This window comes from Rhinatrema bivittatum, chromosome 8 (assembly GCF_901001135.1).
Source record: "Rhinatrema bivittatum chromosome 8, aRhiBiv1.1, whole genome shotgun sequence".
NCBI lineage: Eukaryota > Metazoa > Chordata > Amphibia > Gymnophiona > Rhinatrematidae > Rhinatrema > Rhinatrema bivittatum.
The window spans coordinates 268,830,332-268,847,101 of NC_042622.1; the positions used below are offsets into that span (position 1 = coordinate 268,830,332).

Genomic DNA, 16,770 nt, shown 5'->3' on the forward strand with positions numbered 1-16,770 from the left:
ATTGAATGGGCAATTTTCTCAGTGGAAGGGAGTGGACAGTGGAGTGCCTCAGGGATCTGTATTGGGACCCTTACTGTTCAATATATTTATAAATGATCTGGAAAGAAATACGACGAGTGAGATAATCAAATTTGCAGATGACACAAAATTGTTCAGAGTAGTTAAATCACAAGCAGATTGTGATAAATTGCAGGAAGACCTTGTGAGACTGGAAAATTGGGCATCCAAATGGCAGATGAAATTTAATGTGGATAAGTGCAAGGTGATGCATATAGGGAAAAATAACCCATGCTATAATTACACGATGTTGGGTTCCATATTAGGTGCTATAACCCAAGAAAGAGATCTAGGCGTCATAGTGGATAATACTTTAAAATCGTCGGCTCAGTGTGCTGCGGCAGTCAAAAAAGCAAACAGAATGTTGGGAATTATTAGAAAGGGAATGGTGAATAAAACGGAAAATGTAATAATGCCTCTGTATCGCTCCATGGTGAGACCGCACCTTGAATACTGTGTACAATTCTGGTCGCCGCATCTCAAAAAAAATATAATTGCGATGGAGAAGGTAAAGAGAAGGGCTACCAAAATGATAAGGGGAATGGAAAAACTCCCCTATGAGGAAAGACTAAAGAGGTTAGGACTTTTCAGCTTGGAGAAGAGACGACTGAGGGGGGGATATGATAGAGGTGTTTAAAATCATGAGAGGTCTAGAATGGGTAGATGTGAATCGGTTATTTACTCTTTCGGATAGTAGAAAGACTAGGGGGCACTCCATGAAGTTAGCATGGGGCACATTTAAAACTAATCTGCTTCAACGGCAGGGGAGAAAGTCTGATACTTCACTTTCAATGCATATCCAGCATAGCTCTCTGCTTCAACAACAGAGGGGAATGAAGAAAAGGGGATCTATACAGGCAACAACCAAGGACTGAATTACATAGTCTGGATAAACAAATAAGCATGGGTGTAGCTTGCTTATTGCAGTGGTTAATACCTCTAACTAATTAAGCTATTTCACTTAGATGCATTTCCAAAACTGCTCTCTACATTAATGGCGGGGGTGGAAGGGAAATAGAACCAAAAGGTTACTAAGAGCCAAGAGTAACAGATAAATATGAGAAAAAAAAAAGTGTGAAAGCTTGCTGGGCAGACTGGATGGGCTGTTTGGTCTTCTTCTGCTGTCATTTCTATGTTTCTATGTAGATGAATTGAACCAAATCACTGTGAACATGGAAGATGTACATGGAAGGAGTACCGGTTCCTATATGCCATCTAAAATAGTAACTCACAAATATCTGTACCTGCGATAGCTTCTAGGCAGTAGAGAATCTTCAGAGTGTTTAGGAATATGGGCCTCGAGGAGCGAGTACCATATTCCTAAACACTCTGTATCTGAAATAGAGAAAAGACTCTGTAATCTGAAATAGAGAAAACACTCTGTAATCTGAAATAGAGAAAAGAGAGCGAGGCCCCCGAGGAGCGGGTACCCCTGGTAAGTCCGAGGAGGCAGAGTAGCGTAGAGTGAAGTGGGTCCAGATGAATCCCCGCAATCAGTCCTTGCTAAATCAGAACCACAAGTCAGTCCATATAATGCAGTAGGAGAAAAAGCAGGAATGGCTCAGCCTCTCCATGATGACACGGAGTTTGTTGGCAACCCTATCATTGGCTACTAGGGGGGTCTTTGGTGATTTTTTTCTGCTTTTGGCCTCACTTATGTTTTTTCTTTTCTGCGCAGCGGTGTGTGAGAGTGGCTGCCAGAACGGAGGGCGCTGCATCGGGCCGAGCCGCTGTGCCTGTGTCTATGGCTTCACCGGACCCCAGTGTGAGAGAGGTAAGTCTCCTCCAAGCACCCACAAAGAGGCTCCTCCTCTTTGTGGGATATGGGCGGTCCTTTTGGGCCACCGAGTGGTAGGTTGGGCACAAAGATTGTATGGAAGTGCGAATAGCAAAGCTTCTGTCTGAAACCCAGGAATTTGATTGGCTGATGGTAAGTTTTTCCCCATGCATGGTGTCCTCACAGATACATGGGGAGTGTAGTCACTTTGTTATGATACCCAAAAGCCTCCCTGTTGGATCCCACATCCCTGGGAATAGGTAGCATGGAGGTAAAAAGATAGCCTTTCATTTCTCTGGACAGATTGCGAGCCTATAACCTCTGTGGCACAGGCACTCTCTGATCGCGATAATGCCCTTCCAGCATCAAATTCTGCTTCTCCCTTTTCTCTGCAGTCCCAGTCAGCACCCGCCTACCTTTGCTCCCACATCCTTCTCTATCACGCCTTGCCGGAGAACCCGGCCCAGCTAAGTACCGTCTTGCCTTCTTTCACCGCTTTCATCTCAATATACCCCCTGTAGACACAACCCTGCCTCTCACTGCTTCAAATGACTCCATCTGCTTGCCAGATTCGGGATCACCAATGTGCCATGATGCATGTCGTGATGCTTGTGGAACTGCTGTGGTCCTCTCTTTCCTTATGCACCTGGGCCTAGTTTAATTCTGTGCCATGGGGAGAGGGGGAGAAGGAGTTAAGACAAATCTGCTGGGAAATGGTAGTGTGGTGCAGAGCCATGTACCCCCAGGAGCTGCAATGGGAACATAAAAGTTAGAGGAGCATAAATCCTTCTGAAACTGTGAATCAGCAAATACCAACTGGTGCAATCCAATACTCTCTGACATGGGAGTGGCGTGAGATATGACAATTTTGTGGTGTTTGCTTATATCTGTTGAAACTAGATTCCATCCCAGCGCATTGAAAACTCATTGATAAATATCTCATATAGAGATGCCAACACTATGCCTTGTAAATAGGATCTTCATATAGGCAACCAACTGGCTCTTCTGAGAAATAGGTAAATATTTGTTCTATTGTATATCATATATCCAACACTATTTTAGATACACATCTGTATATTATTTTTGTTAGATTTTTTTTAAATTTACATTTTATTTAGAAAAGTAACAAAGTACATCTGATACATCAGAAAGCCACTTGAAAAAATTCAATCAAAACAATCAGCCAATGAAAAATTCAGTTCAACCGTACCCTCATACCCTCCCTTCCCCAAGCCCGAGCAGAACGAACCAAAACTGATCAAAGAAATTGAGGTAGAATGACAGAGGTAAAATGTCACAGGCTTCGCTTGTACATCCACAATATAAAAGGATCCCAAATTTTATTAAATCTATCTAAACCATTATTTTTATAAGCAGTAAGCTTCTCCAAATGATAAACTTTCTCCAAGTGATGATGTACTGCTATCACGGGAGGGATGAAGGCTCTCTTCCAACAATATGCCAGATCCCCGCGGGCTGCTATTAGGATCTGCTGAACTAGGGACTGGACCTTACCGGGAAACATGAGGAGTAGGAAGGCCCAGAAGACACAGCTTGTATTACCTTCCCATTGGATCTCCAGTTATTTCGGTAATCAGCCTAAGAATCAGGGTCCAAAATGTACGGCTAACTGGGCTTTCCCACCAGTATGGAAGAAGGTACTGGCCTCCCCACACTTCCACCAACATTTATCGTCTATATCTTGAGGAGATGCTGCAGGGTAAGATACCAGCAGTACTCACTTTATATCCATTCTTCACCAAAAATGAAGAAATGATTCTTAAATGAAAGAAGTTCAGAACCACCAGGACTCTTCCTAGAGCTGGCCACCTGCCCAAACTGAGCAATCATGAAAGAAAAGCCTTGGTCAGGGAGGTGATCAAGAACTCGATGGTCAGGCTGACAAGAAGAGCTCCAGAGTTCCATTGTGGAGATGGAAGAACCTTCATGAAGGACAAGCATCTCTACAGCGTTCTTTATGGCCTGAATGGCAAGTGTCATGTCTTGAGGAAGCCAGGCACTGCTAATCACCTAGCAAATACCAACCCTACAGTGAAGCATGGTGGTGGTAGTATCATTTATTTATTTATTTATTTAAAGACTTTTATATAACGGTATTATTGGGGGACATCATACCGGTTTACATTCGAACATTTAAGCTTGGAAAGTACATATTAACAGGGAGATGAAACTGAGAGGGGGTTAACAAGATGCAGTATGGAAATATAGATTAAAAACAACACAACAAGAAACCTTAACATAAGGCATGTATAATCACAATTGTGAGGGGCTTATGGGCTGACAGTGGAAAATCTCTTCTGGCTGTGCTCCTTTAGATCTATTCTGGATAAGCTCGTTTAAGCAACCACGTTTTTAGGTACTTTTAAAATTTAATCATACATGGTTCAAGACGCAAGTTAGGAGGCAGGGAGTTCCAGAGGGCGGGGCCAGCAATTGAAAAGGTACGGTCACGTGTGGAGGAAAGATGGGCTATTTTCAGTGAGGGTACAAGTAGGGTGCCTTTGTTGGCAGTTCTGGTGGGTCGAGTGGATTGGGGAGAGTTGAAAGGAATGTCTAGCCATTTGGAGTTGTGGGCATGAATAGATATGTGTACTATGGTCAAGGTTTTGTAGTGAATGCGGGAGATGATAGGGAGCCAATGTAGGTCTCTAAGGATGGGGGTGATATGTTCATGTCTACGGGTATTTGCGATGAGTCTTGCTGTGGCATTTTGTAGCATTTGAAGAGGTTTTATTGTGGAGTAGGGGAGCCCTAGGAAGAGTATGTCACAGTAGTCCAGTTTGGGAGATATGGTGGCTTGGATCACTGTATGAAAGTCTTGGTTGTATAGTAGTGGTCTGAGCTTTTTAAGTACATTGAGTTTGAAGAAACCTGCTTTAAGGATGGAATTAATGTGGTTTTTCATGTTTAGTTGGTGATCAAGGAGAACTCCTAGGTCCTTTACAAATGATTGCACTGTGGAGGGGTTGAGCTTGGGATCAATAGTTAGGGAGTTGGAGGGGGAGGCATGGGGGGAGATAACCAGGAGTTCAGTTTTATTTGTATTGAGAGCAAGGTGGAGTTTGGTGAGCAGGGAGTTGATGGCCGTAAGGCAGCTTTCCCAGTGCTTTAGGGCGTCAGAGATGGAGTTGTGGATGGGAATGATGATCTGGACATCATCAGCGAAGAGATAGAACTTTAGTTTGAGATCAGAGAGGAGTTGGCACAGAGGGGTGAGGTAGACATTAAAGAGGGTGGAGGAAAGTGATGAGCCTTGCTATGGGGGATGTTTTTCAGTTGCAGGAACTGGGAGACTAAACAGGATCAGGGGAAAGATCAAGAGAGCAAAGTACAGAGATCCTTAATTAAAACCTGCTCCAGAGTGCTCTGGACCTGAGACTGGGGTGAAGATTCACCTTCCAACAGGATGATGACCCAAAGCACGCAGCCAAGACATCACAGGAGTGGCTTCGGGATAAGTCTGAGAATGTCCTTGAGTGACCCAGCCAGAGCCCGGAATGGAACCCAATGGAACATCTCTGGAGAGACCTGAAAATAGCTGTGCATCTATGCTCCCCATCCAACCTGACAGAGTTTGAGAGGATCTGCAGAGAAGAATGGGAGAAAATGTTGCGATTCTGCCCTCCTGGGCAGCTTCTCCACCTTCTTTTTTTTTTTTTCCTTTTAGCAGCCCGGAGGCTGCTGTTGCTCTCTATATGTGGCTGGAGCCATGCTTGCTTCACCTCCTGCGACCTGGAGGCCACCGACGCACTGCATACGCAGCAGGAGCTGCGCTATTGCTTTTCAAGTGGTCTGGGGACCGCTGACGTGCTTCCTGTGCGGCAGGAGACGCGCTGTGACCCCCGGCGTGGCCCAGAGACCGCTGGCACTTTCCCTTGTGGCTGGGAGCTGCACTGCAGCCTTTCCATGTGGCCCGGAAGCCACCGACGTACCTTGGGCCCTCCAGGGAAAGAGGGCCTGCATCCCCAGGCTCTCCTGTGGCTTGGTGCCGCCAGCAGTCCATCCTTCGTGGCAGGGAAGCCGCTGTCCATCCTGGGGCCTGCTCTGAGGCCTGCTTCAGCTCCTGCTTTAGCTCCGTGTTTTCCTGTGCAGCAGGGCCGCTGTCCAGGGTCCTGTACTGCTTCCTGCTTCCTCCTAGGGGGGCGAGACCGGCTCTCTCTTCAGCATTTAAAGGAACAGCGAGGGAGGAGGTCCACCAATGATGTCATTGTGGGAGTCGCCTCTTCAGCCCTACAAAAGGGGCTCATCGTCATTTCTCCCTTGCCTTCGCAAGGAGCCAGTCCTTCCTTGGACTTCTCTGCCATCCAGCTTCTCAAGGCTTATGTTCTTTGTTGGAATTCCATGTCTGTCTTCCTTGGTCTCACGTCTTCACGCATCCAGACCGTCTTCGTCTTCAGATGTTGTCTCATCTTTTTGTCCTCCTCCATGATGGATTTTCCTAACCTGCACCTTGGCTTTCCCTTGCCTTGTCTTTACTGGCCGTGCAAGGCACGCTCCGGTTCAGGCCTCGTCTGAGTCATCGTTGGATCTCTCTCTTTCTCTACCTGTTTGGGAAACCACGTTCGTGGTCCGCGACCAGCCATTTCGGGCTGTGTAGGGCGTGCCGGCCGGCGTGGTCCCTGGTCCAAGTTCCCTGGTCCGCGACCAGTTCTCATCGGTTGTGTAGGGCGCATGACATGGCAGTACCTATCCAGGATAATTCTTCTAGCAACCTCGTCTGTGAAGCCCTCACGTATCTTGAATGTTGCCTCATTCCTTTCACCTTCGTTTGATGTCTGCATCCTTCAACCACCATTCGCCCTGTCGCAGTTGCTGCTCCATGCGGCAGGTCCGAAAGGGCTAGGAGTAGTCTGAGGACCACTCATGAGGCCAAACATTGCGTTGTTTGGGTCTCTCTACTGGTGTGGCGGTGGTCAAGATCCATCTTTACCAGCCTCCACTCAGACGCCTGTCACCTGCCTCGGCGCTTGCTGAAGCTCCTCTACAGCTATGTTGTCGCCCAGGGTACACATATACCACAGAGATGGGTCCGCTGCCCGCGGTCCCTAACAGAAATTCCCCAAATCCAGGTGTGCCAAGATTGTAGCGTCACACCCAAGAAGTCTTGAGGATGTAATTGCTGCAAAAGGTCCTCAATAAAGTACTGAGTAAAGGGTCTGAATACTTATGTAAATGTGATATTTCAGTTTTCTTTTTATTACATAAATTTCTACCAACCTGATTTCGCTCTGACATTATGGGGTATTGTATGTAGATTGAGGAGGGAAAAAAATGCATATTATCCATTTTAGAATAAGGCTGAAACATAACAAAATGTGGAAAAAGTGAAGGGGGTCTGAATACTTTCTGAATGCGTTGTAAATAGAAACTGAACTCTCGAGTAATTCATCTACCAGATCTCAATCTAATAAAATATTGAAGATCTCAGATTTCTCCACATTTATACCTTAAGGCCTGAGACCTGACCAAACCTCTCCGGCTCGACAATTACAGCAGGAAAAGAGCATTTCGTTCTGGACACAGTTAATATGATGGCAAATAAAAAGATCTTTCAGTCAACCCCTCCCATCCCAACTCGCGTTATCTCAGCAGTTTTGCAGATCCTTTTCAGCAAAAGGGAAGACAGCGGACAACCCGGAGTAGTTCCACGCCCTACTTTAAAACTGTTTGGCTACCGGCCGGTAACCTTGACACAGGCTTCAGGGCCATCGTGCAGTTTCCTTACCCAGGTAATAAACCTGAAACTAAATCTTGTGTAAAGAAAAAAAAATAGCCAAGGCACGCTATCAAAAGCTTTCTCTGCATCCAGTGTAAGAAGCAGAGAAGGCAGCCACTCTCTCTCCGGCCACTAGATTAGATTTAAAATGTGGCTCACATTATTTGAGGCCATCCAGGCTGGGTTAAATCCCGATTGATCTGTAAGGCTCAAAATGGCAGCAAAATCAGTCAGCAAGCACCCTCGCCCGGATTTCCAAAATCAAGACTGAGAAGGAGCTGGGATCTACCTGAACCAGAACCTTTCCTGCTAAAGTTAAGTCCATTTTGGTTGTTATCTGTTGTTATCTGTGCTTAGAAGTAGGGCATTATATTTGCCAAACCTAGTGCACTGTCTGTAAAAAGAAGCACAACTGAAATAGAAAGTTGGGAGTGCTGTTAGTCTGCTGTAACTGTTTCAGACATTAGTTCAAAGCAGTCCCTTCCCCCTCAGCCTGGGTTTGCAGGGGAGGCAGTAATTGGATTAAGTTGCCAGAGCCTCATGTGCATTGGGAACTGAATTCACTTTGGAGCTGGGATCTACCTGAACCAGAACCTTTCCTGCTAAAGTTAAGTCCATTTTGGTTGTTATCTGTTGTTATCTGTGCTTAGAAGTAGGGCATTATATTTGCCAAACCTAGTGCACTGTCTGTAAAAAGAAGCACAACTGAAATAGAAAGTTGGGAGTGCTGTTAGTCTGCTGTAACTGTTTAACACCCTACCACCCTACCCCTCTACCCACCCACCCCTAGGTTTGTGTTTCTTATATAACCTGCCTAGATTCATAAATGGCAACAAGGTAAATTAGTATTTCCATAATTGCTATTCATCAAAAATCAAAACTTACCAAAATGAGGACTATCCAATGTAACTGCTGTGGAGCCTTTATTCTGAGGGAAAGCATCTGGAAACTTAGAGCTTGCCCAGTTTGTGCACAACTCTCTTCCTTGAAAAAGGAGCTGACTGAGGTTAAAGCTCAATTAGCTTCAATTACAAGAATTACACCCTCATTGCATTACTCAGAAAATAATTCCCCAACATCACAGAGAAACCAGAAGTAAAGAAAGAGAGATTCATTAGGCTCAGGTAGGACCCACAGTCACCCATTCTTGACAGATGGACAGCCAACAGATACACCCTCCCACTCAAACAGGTCATTAAGAAATTCTTTTATATCCAGGATTACAGTGGGCTCTGGTAGAATTAGACCTGTGATGAGGAGACACACAATGTACCAAATGCAAAAAGAACAACAAGCCTTCTCTATATTAAAAACTGAAGAAGTTCTTGAGAAAAACCTTGAAGTGTTACCAGAAAAGAGAAAAACACAATGCATGCAGAATTTCAAGATCCATAAACAAAAGAAAAATCTAATTGAGATGGACAACTCTGTCAACAGTGGCACAACTGCAAAAGGAAAGAGTGAAGTGAATAACAAATCTCAAATAGAGTCTCATAAGGAGTCCAGGAAAAGCAATAACCTTAAAGAGAGTACCTGGAAGGCTATGACCACAAATGCTCATAGTTTGGGAAATAAAATCCCAGATCTGCAGGCCCTAATGACTGAGGCAGAATTGGACATTGTTGCTATCACAGAGACATGGTTCACAGAATCTCATGATTGGGATACAACAATACCAGGCTATAACTTGTTAAGGAAGGACAGAGAGGATAGAAAAGGGGGAGGTGTGGCTCTTTATGTCAGAAACAACATCCAAGCATCTGAGCTGCAAGGAAGTTGGGGCAAGGAAGAAGCACTATGGGTCGACCTAAAAAAAGATGACGGAGCATCCATTTATATTGGAGTGGTTTACAGGCCTCCAAACCAAAAGGAAGAGCTGGACAGAGATCTGGTTGAAGACATCCATAAGATAGGTAAGAAGGGAGAAGTGGTGATCGTGGGTGACTTTAATATGCCAGATGTAGACTGGAAAATCCCATCTGCAGAAACTAAAAATAGTAGAGCGATAGTGGATGCCATGCAAGTATCTTTGTTCAAACAAATGGTGTTGGAACCCACGAGAGAAGGAGCTATACTCGACTTAGTGCTCACTAATGGAGATAATGTCTCCGATGTCCAGGTGGGCACCCACCTCAGCACCAGTGATCATCAAACGGTATGGTTTAATATCACTAAAAGAATAGGGAAAAGAACCACAAAGACCCGAGTTTTACAGTTCAAAAACACAGACTTTGAGGAAATGGGGAAGTACCTGGAGGTAGAACTAAAAGGATGGGAGAACGAGAGAGATGTGGAGCTGCAGTGGACCAATCTAAAAGGAGCAATCACCAAGGCAACTACTCTATATGTTAGAAATGTAAAGAAAAGCAAAAGAAAATTGAAACCTATCTGGTTCTCAAAGGAGGTAGCTGACAAAATTAAAGCTAAAAGAACAGCATTCAAGAAATATAAAAGATCCCAAAGGGAGGAACATAAAGAAGAATATTTGATTCAACTGAGGGAGACAAAGAAATTAATCAAGTTGGCAAAAAGTCAAGTGGAAGAGAGGATTGCCAAGGAGATAAAAAATGGTGACAAAACATTTTTCAGATACATCAGCGAAAAGAGAAAAGTCCATAGTGGTATTGTGAAATTAAAAGGTGGTAATGATCAATGTGTGGAGAGAGACGAAGAAATGGCAGAAATATTAAACGAATACTTCAGTTCTGTGTTCACTAAAGAAGACCCTGGAGAAGGACCATCTCTACACAACAAGAAACTGGAGGGAAGTGGAATAGATGATAATCCTTTTACAGTAGAAAATGTATGGGAAGAGCTAAAGAATCTGAAAGTGGACAAAGCCATGGGGCCTGATAGGATTCATCCAAGGATACTGAGGGAGCTCAGAGATGTTCTGGCGGGTCCACTGTGTGACCTGTTCAATAGATCCCTAGAAACGGGAGTGGTGCCGAGAGATTGGAGAAGAGCAGTGGTGGTCCCGCTTCACAAGAGTGGGAACAGAGAGGAGGCTGGTAACTACAGACCAGTTAGCCTCACTTCGGTGGTGGGAAAAGTAATGGAATAGTGAAATATCTACAGTCCGGAGAATTGATGGACCAGAGGCAACATGGATTCACCAGGGGAAGATCCTGTCAGACAAATCTGATTGACTTTTTTGACTGGGTAACCAAGGAATTGGATCAAGGAAGAGCGCTCGATGTCATCTACTTGGATTTCAGCAAAGCTTTTGATACGGTTCCGCACAGGAGACTGGTGAATAAAACGAGAAGCTTAGGAGTGAGTGCCGAGGTGGTGACCTGGATTGCAAATTGGTTGACGGACAGAAGACAATGTGTGATGGTAAATGGTACTTTCTCTGAAGAGAGAGCGGTTTTAAGTGGTGTACCGCAAGGATCGGTGTTGGGTCCGGTCCTGTTCAATATCTTTGTGACCGACATTGCGGACGGGATAGAAGGTAAGGTTTGTCTTTTTGCGGATGACACTAAGATCTGCAACAGAGTGGACACGCCGGAAGGAGTGGAGAGAATGAGACTGGATTTAAGGAAACTGGAAGAGTGGTCGAAGATATGGCAGCTGAGATTCAATGCCAAGAAGTGCAAAGTCATGCATATGGGGAGTGGAAATCCGAATGAACTGTATTTGAAGGGGGGGGGGGGGGGGGGGGGGAAAGGCTGTTGTGCACGGAGCAGGAGAGGGACCTTGGGGTGATAGTGTCTAATGATATGAAGTCTGCGAAACAATGCGCAAGGCGATAGCAAAAGCCAGAAGAATGCTGGGCTGCATAGAGAGAGGAATATCGAGTAAGAAAAGGGAAGTGATTATCCCCTTGTACAGGTCCTTGGTGAGGCCTCACCTGGAGTACTGTGTTCAGTTCTGGAGACCGTATCTACAAAAAGACAAAGACAAGATGGAAGCGGTACAGAGAAGGGCGACCAGGAAGGTGGAGGATCTTCATCGGATGACGTACGAGGAGAGATTGAAGAATCTAAATATGTACACCCTGGAGGAAAGGAGGAGCAGAGGTGATATGATACAGACTTTCAGATACTTGAAAGGTTTTAATGATCCAAAGACAACAACAAACCTTTTCCGTAGGAAAAAAATCAGCAGAACCAGGGGTCACGATTTGAAGCTCCAGGGAGGAAGATTCAGAACCAATGTCAGGAAGTATTTCTTCACGGAGAGGGTGGTGGATGCCTGGAATGCCCTTCCGGAGGATGTGGTGAAGACCAGAACTGTGAAGGACTTCAAAGAGGCGTGGGATAAACACTGTGGATCCATAAAGTCAAGAGGCCGCCAATGAAGAGTGGGTGACTCGCCAGAATGATGGCTACTGCCTGGAGACAATACCCTTATTCAATAAACATATACATGCTTACTGTGACTCCAACATCGCTCTAAGCTTCAACAGCAAGAGGAAACGTGGAAAAAAGGATTTGCACTCACAAAGAGGGGAGTAGCTGGCTTGTTACGGCGGTTACTACCCCAAACCAAATAAGCCTGATACTTCACTTTCAATGCATATACAGCATAGTTCTCTGCTTCAACGGCAGGGGAGAAGAAAAAACTGATACTTCACACATCCAGCAGAGCTCTCTGCTTCAACGGCAGGGGAGAAAGGCTGATACATCACGCATTTCCAGCATAGCTCTCTGCTTCAACAGCAGGGGAAAAGAAAAACTGATGCTTCACGCATATCCAGCATAGCTTCAACGGCAGGGGAGAAGAAAAAAGGATTCGCACTCACAAAGCGGGGAGTAGCTGGCTTGTTACGGCGGTTACTACCCCAAACCAAATGTGCCTGATACTTCACTTTCGATGCATATCCAGCATGGCTCTCTGCTTCAACGGCATGGGAGAAGACTGATACATCACGCATTTCCAGCATAGCTCTCTGCTTCAATGGCAGGAGAGAAGAAAAACTGATTCTTCACATATATCCAGCATAGCTCTCTGCTTCAATGGCAGGGGAGAAGAAAAACAACCAATAAGGGCTGTATAACATAGTCTGGGTAAAACAAGCATGGGTGTAGCTTGCTTATTGCGGTGGTTACTACCCCTACTTACCCCTAACTAATCAAGCTAGATATTTCACTTGGATGCAGCTCCATCACTGCTCTCTACGTTAATGGTGGGGGTGGAAGGGAAATAGAACCAAGAGCTGAGAGAAAAAATGTGTGAAGCTTGCTGGGCAGACTGGATGGGCCGTTTGGTCTTCTTCTGCCGTCATTTCTATGTTTCTATGTAAGGTAGATAGGCCTGTAAGAGCTATACAAAGTAGCATCCTTACCACTCTTTGCAATATCCATAATCCCAGCCGAAGTTCGTTTAGGGCACCTGTGCTTAAGCGATTAACACATTTTAATAACGGTAAAGAAGTCGTCAGAGATGAGAGAGTTAAATATACAGATTAAAGGCCGCACTAAGTCGGTAGTAAACTGTTTATAAAATTTGGATGAAAAGCTATGGAAGTTTGGGAGATTTCCCCACCTTAAGGCCTTTTTATAGCTTGGAAGATCCAAAAAAAAAAAAAAAGAGAAACATTGCTAAGGAAGTGAAAGTAAATCAATCCCCGCAAAATAATCCTCCATCGCACGCTCTTTGATAGAAGTATCCTATAAGTATAGTTCCTCATAAAACCGAAAGAAGTATAATCTGATGGCAGCCTTATCCGTCACACATTTCCCACCCCTGTCCTTAATTTTAATGATGTGATTTTCAGAGAATTTATTCTTGAGCCTTCTGGCTATAAGCTTCCTAGTCTTATTTCCAAATTCAAAATATTCCTGCTTCATAAGATCCATCTGGTGGGCAGTGTCTCCTACATTGGTTAGAATTTTTTATGCTATTAAAATCTCACAAATAAAGAGAAACTGTACTTACCCCAACACAGTTCTGGGTTTTGAAATTCGTCTGCATGAGTGGACTGCCATCGGTACTCGATCACGATAAGACAAATTATGACCATAGCTTAATGGCACTTCTTTGCTTCTTTCACAAATCAGTATCTTTTCTTTCTGTCAGGATTTTACCTATATGCAGGCCCGGGAATTTATGGGCTCGGTATTCAAAGTGCATTCAGCACTATTTAGCTGGATAAGCTGGGCTTAAGCCTAAGTTCAGCGGTTGCCACTTAGCTGTATAAGTCAAATACACGCTAAAAGTTGCACGCACAAAAAGTGGGGTGAGGTTTTGGGGGTCAGTTTTACATGCACAATCAGAGGTACGAACAGCACAGTAGACATCAGTAAAGATTTATGTGATTTGGAGTGAGGAAAGGCACACAGAGATGAGATTTGTGCATTGTACTCTCACCCTAGCTTGATAGCAGCCAGGTAGGGAGCACATCAAGTTAGGTCGAGAGTACATGGTACAAATCTCATCTTTTTATACCTTTCATCACTCTCTCTCTCTCTCCCCCTCCTTTCTCCTCCCCCCCCCCCGAAACGGGATTTGCGATATTTATTGCAAATCCTGTTTTGGCTGTAACTCCCAGAAAAAAAGGTGTAGTTATTTCCGGCGTAAAATCCTGCGATAGCGTGTGTTACACTGTCGCACACAATGTTAAGCGCTCCTAATTTTCATTTACTCCCCCCAAACTCCTCCCACTTGACTAACTTTGCGTATGCATCTCGCGATGCGTTATCACATGCGTTATGGTGTCAACCGCGGGCATTAGGGGCCCTAATGCGATTTGAAAAATGACCCCCTAAGTTACTTACCCAGCCAGCTTTGAATATCTACCCCACTTTAAACATACCTTGCTAGCAGTAACCAAACAAATGTGGAGCCTGAGTAACTATAAACATGTCTATAATCTGCCTTGAGAAAAGGTGGAATATCAAATGTTAAATAAATACATAAAGAAAGAGCAAAAACGTATGAGAAACATGAATTATAATGGAATGAATTGCTCATACTAGGCTATGTCACGCCACCTCTCCATTCATTTCCTCGGGTTGAGCTGACTGCAGAGTGAACATTCAGAATTGCTCTCGTTTATTCTAAATGGCTTCCCAATCCCCTCCATGCCATGACACTACCACTTGTTCCAGAGCACACTTCCGAAAGTCCCAATACGTACAGCCATCTGTTAAAAATCGTTCAAAGACCGGAGCTTGTATTTTTTTGTGTATTCAGACAGCTGTGAAGTTCAATAAGTCTGATTTTAGCCAACCACTTCGTATGGTCGACATAAATCAAAGGACTCGGACAAATTATAATGTACACTGTGTAGGAGGATAAGCTCTCTGTGCCGTCCTACAATGTACATGAAATCTCTGCTTTGGGATTACACCGGGTATCATCAGCTGCTGTGTGCTCCCAGAAAGAACATGATCCACATGCACAGTGACAATAGATATCACGAGCTCAGATATTTTGGCTTCTAATGTAGGCTCTGCATGGCTTTTCTCTCATGTAAAACTAGCGCGAGCCAGTGATATATAGATGGCCATCGCTGCCTCAGCCATCTTCTGAGTAAAATTCACAAAACATATTTGTCTGTCTTCATACTCCTGTTGTGTTTCTACTTTAAAAGTAATCCTCTATTAGAAAATAGAGCGCTCCGATAAAGTGTCCTAACCACTGACATAGGATAACCACGATTTAAATAACACTTTGCTAAATCCTCTACTGCATCGTAAAATGTATTAATGTCAGAAAATAGATGGCTGAGATAGCAATGGCCATCTGTAAATATGAAACCATGTCAGGATAAGTGCTATTTCTCTTTATTTGTTGTGATACAAAACCAAAAACAATGTAAGGATTTTGAGATGACTGCTGGAACAGTGATTATACAATGGAAAAAATATTGGCCATTGCCAAGAAGAACCAGTTGGTTCCTTATATGAAGATCATATTTACAGTTATAGTTGTGGCGCCTCCGAGGTGTTTTTTCAGGGGACACTGAGCACTGGCACCTTTTTCCTCCCCCTGCTTGAATTGCCCTGTGGTTCCTCCAGAAAACCCCCATGCATTCTCTGCTGCCTCCGCTCCTCTCCTCTGTGTGGAGAAAGGACATAGGGGAAAGAGACTGCTGCCTGGCCATGCAAGTAGAGGAGAGATGCTTGGGCCCCTGGGAGGAGAGAGAGAGAGAGAGAGAGGGATTCGGCCTGCCTGCTGGTAGGGAGGGGGAGGTGAGCCACAGAGAGAACCGAGGGAGGAGAGGGCAGAGCAGTGTGAGAAGGCTAACCCGCCCCCTGTGTGTGAGGGGGGGCTGCCGAGCCTCCATCATTGTCCATTTGTGTTGGGGGTGGGCGGTTATGTTGGCACTGCTCAGCCCCTTTCGTCGTGAGAGAGGAGTAATTAGGGTCCAAAATGTCCAGACAACCAAGATAAGGGAAAAAAAAAAAAAGCTGCCTCTTTTTGGTTTAGTGATTGTTATGTCTGCTATGGAAGAGTGAATGTGCATCGTCTCGGCTATCTTTGTATTTTGCATGGTACGAAAGGAAATGCATTTCTCTTTCCGTTTCTGCAGAGTTACATTGACTGCAGAGTCTGGCTTCTTGGGTTTCCAGTTCCGTTTTTATTTATTTATTTAACATTTTTATATACCGCAGTTCATGTAGCAAAGTTACAAATCACTTCGGTTTACATTAGAACATTAAACAAGCACGTGAGAATGCGATTACATTGAACAAGGGAGATAAACTTGGATCAAAAACGGAACTGGGGAAATAAAGTACTAATGAATAAATAAAGATAATAAAATTCTTTAGTAGATAAGACTAACCTGGAAGAGGGTCTAGGTGCGTACTGGAATAATTAAAATTACTGTACATGGAGCATATATTTGGATTGGTTGAAAGTAGAGTTGGAAAGCTAAACTGATATATAAACTGAGGGAATCTGATAGAATAGCTTGTAGGATAGTAAGTTGAGGTAGAGGGAATTATTGGCCTAAATTAAAAGTTTGTTCGAATAACCAGGTTTTGAGTCTCTTTTTAAAGGTGATGGGGCATAGTTCCTGCTGAAGTACTGGAGGTAAAGAGTTCCATTGCGCAGGGCCCGCTGTGGATAGAGATAGTTTATTTAAAGAGGTTTTGATGGGTGGGGCGCGGAGAGTATCTCTATAAGCGGCTCTCACCGGTCTAGAAGGTATATGTGGTCGGAGAGGGATATTGGGTTCCAGAGTGATGAGGTTGTGAATAACTTTGTGTATGATTGTTAGAGCTTTGTATGTGATTCTGAACTT

The 16,770-nt window shown here is 44.3% G+C and overlaps 1 protein-coding gene across 1 annotated transcript in view; it reads left to right on the forward strand.

Moving 5' to 3' along the window:
- The window catches only part of LOC115097632 (fibrillin-2-like), a 421,199-nt gene that overhangs the window by 76,655 nt on the left and 327,774 nt on the right, over positions 1 to 16,770 (forward strand). The window contains 1 exon segment of the mRNA XM_029613571.1: positions 1,736 to 1,831. Coding sequence (XP_029469431.1) covers positions 1,736 to 1,831 — 96 coding nt within the window.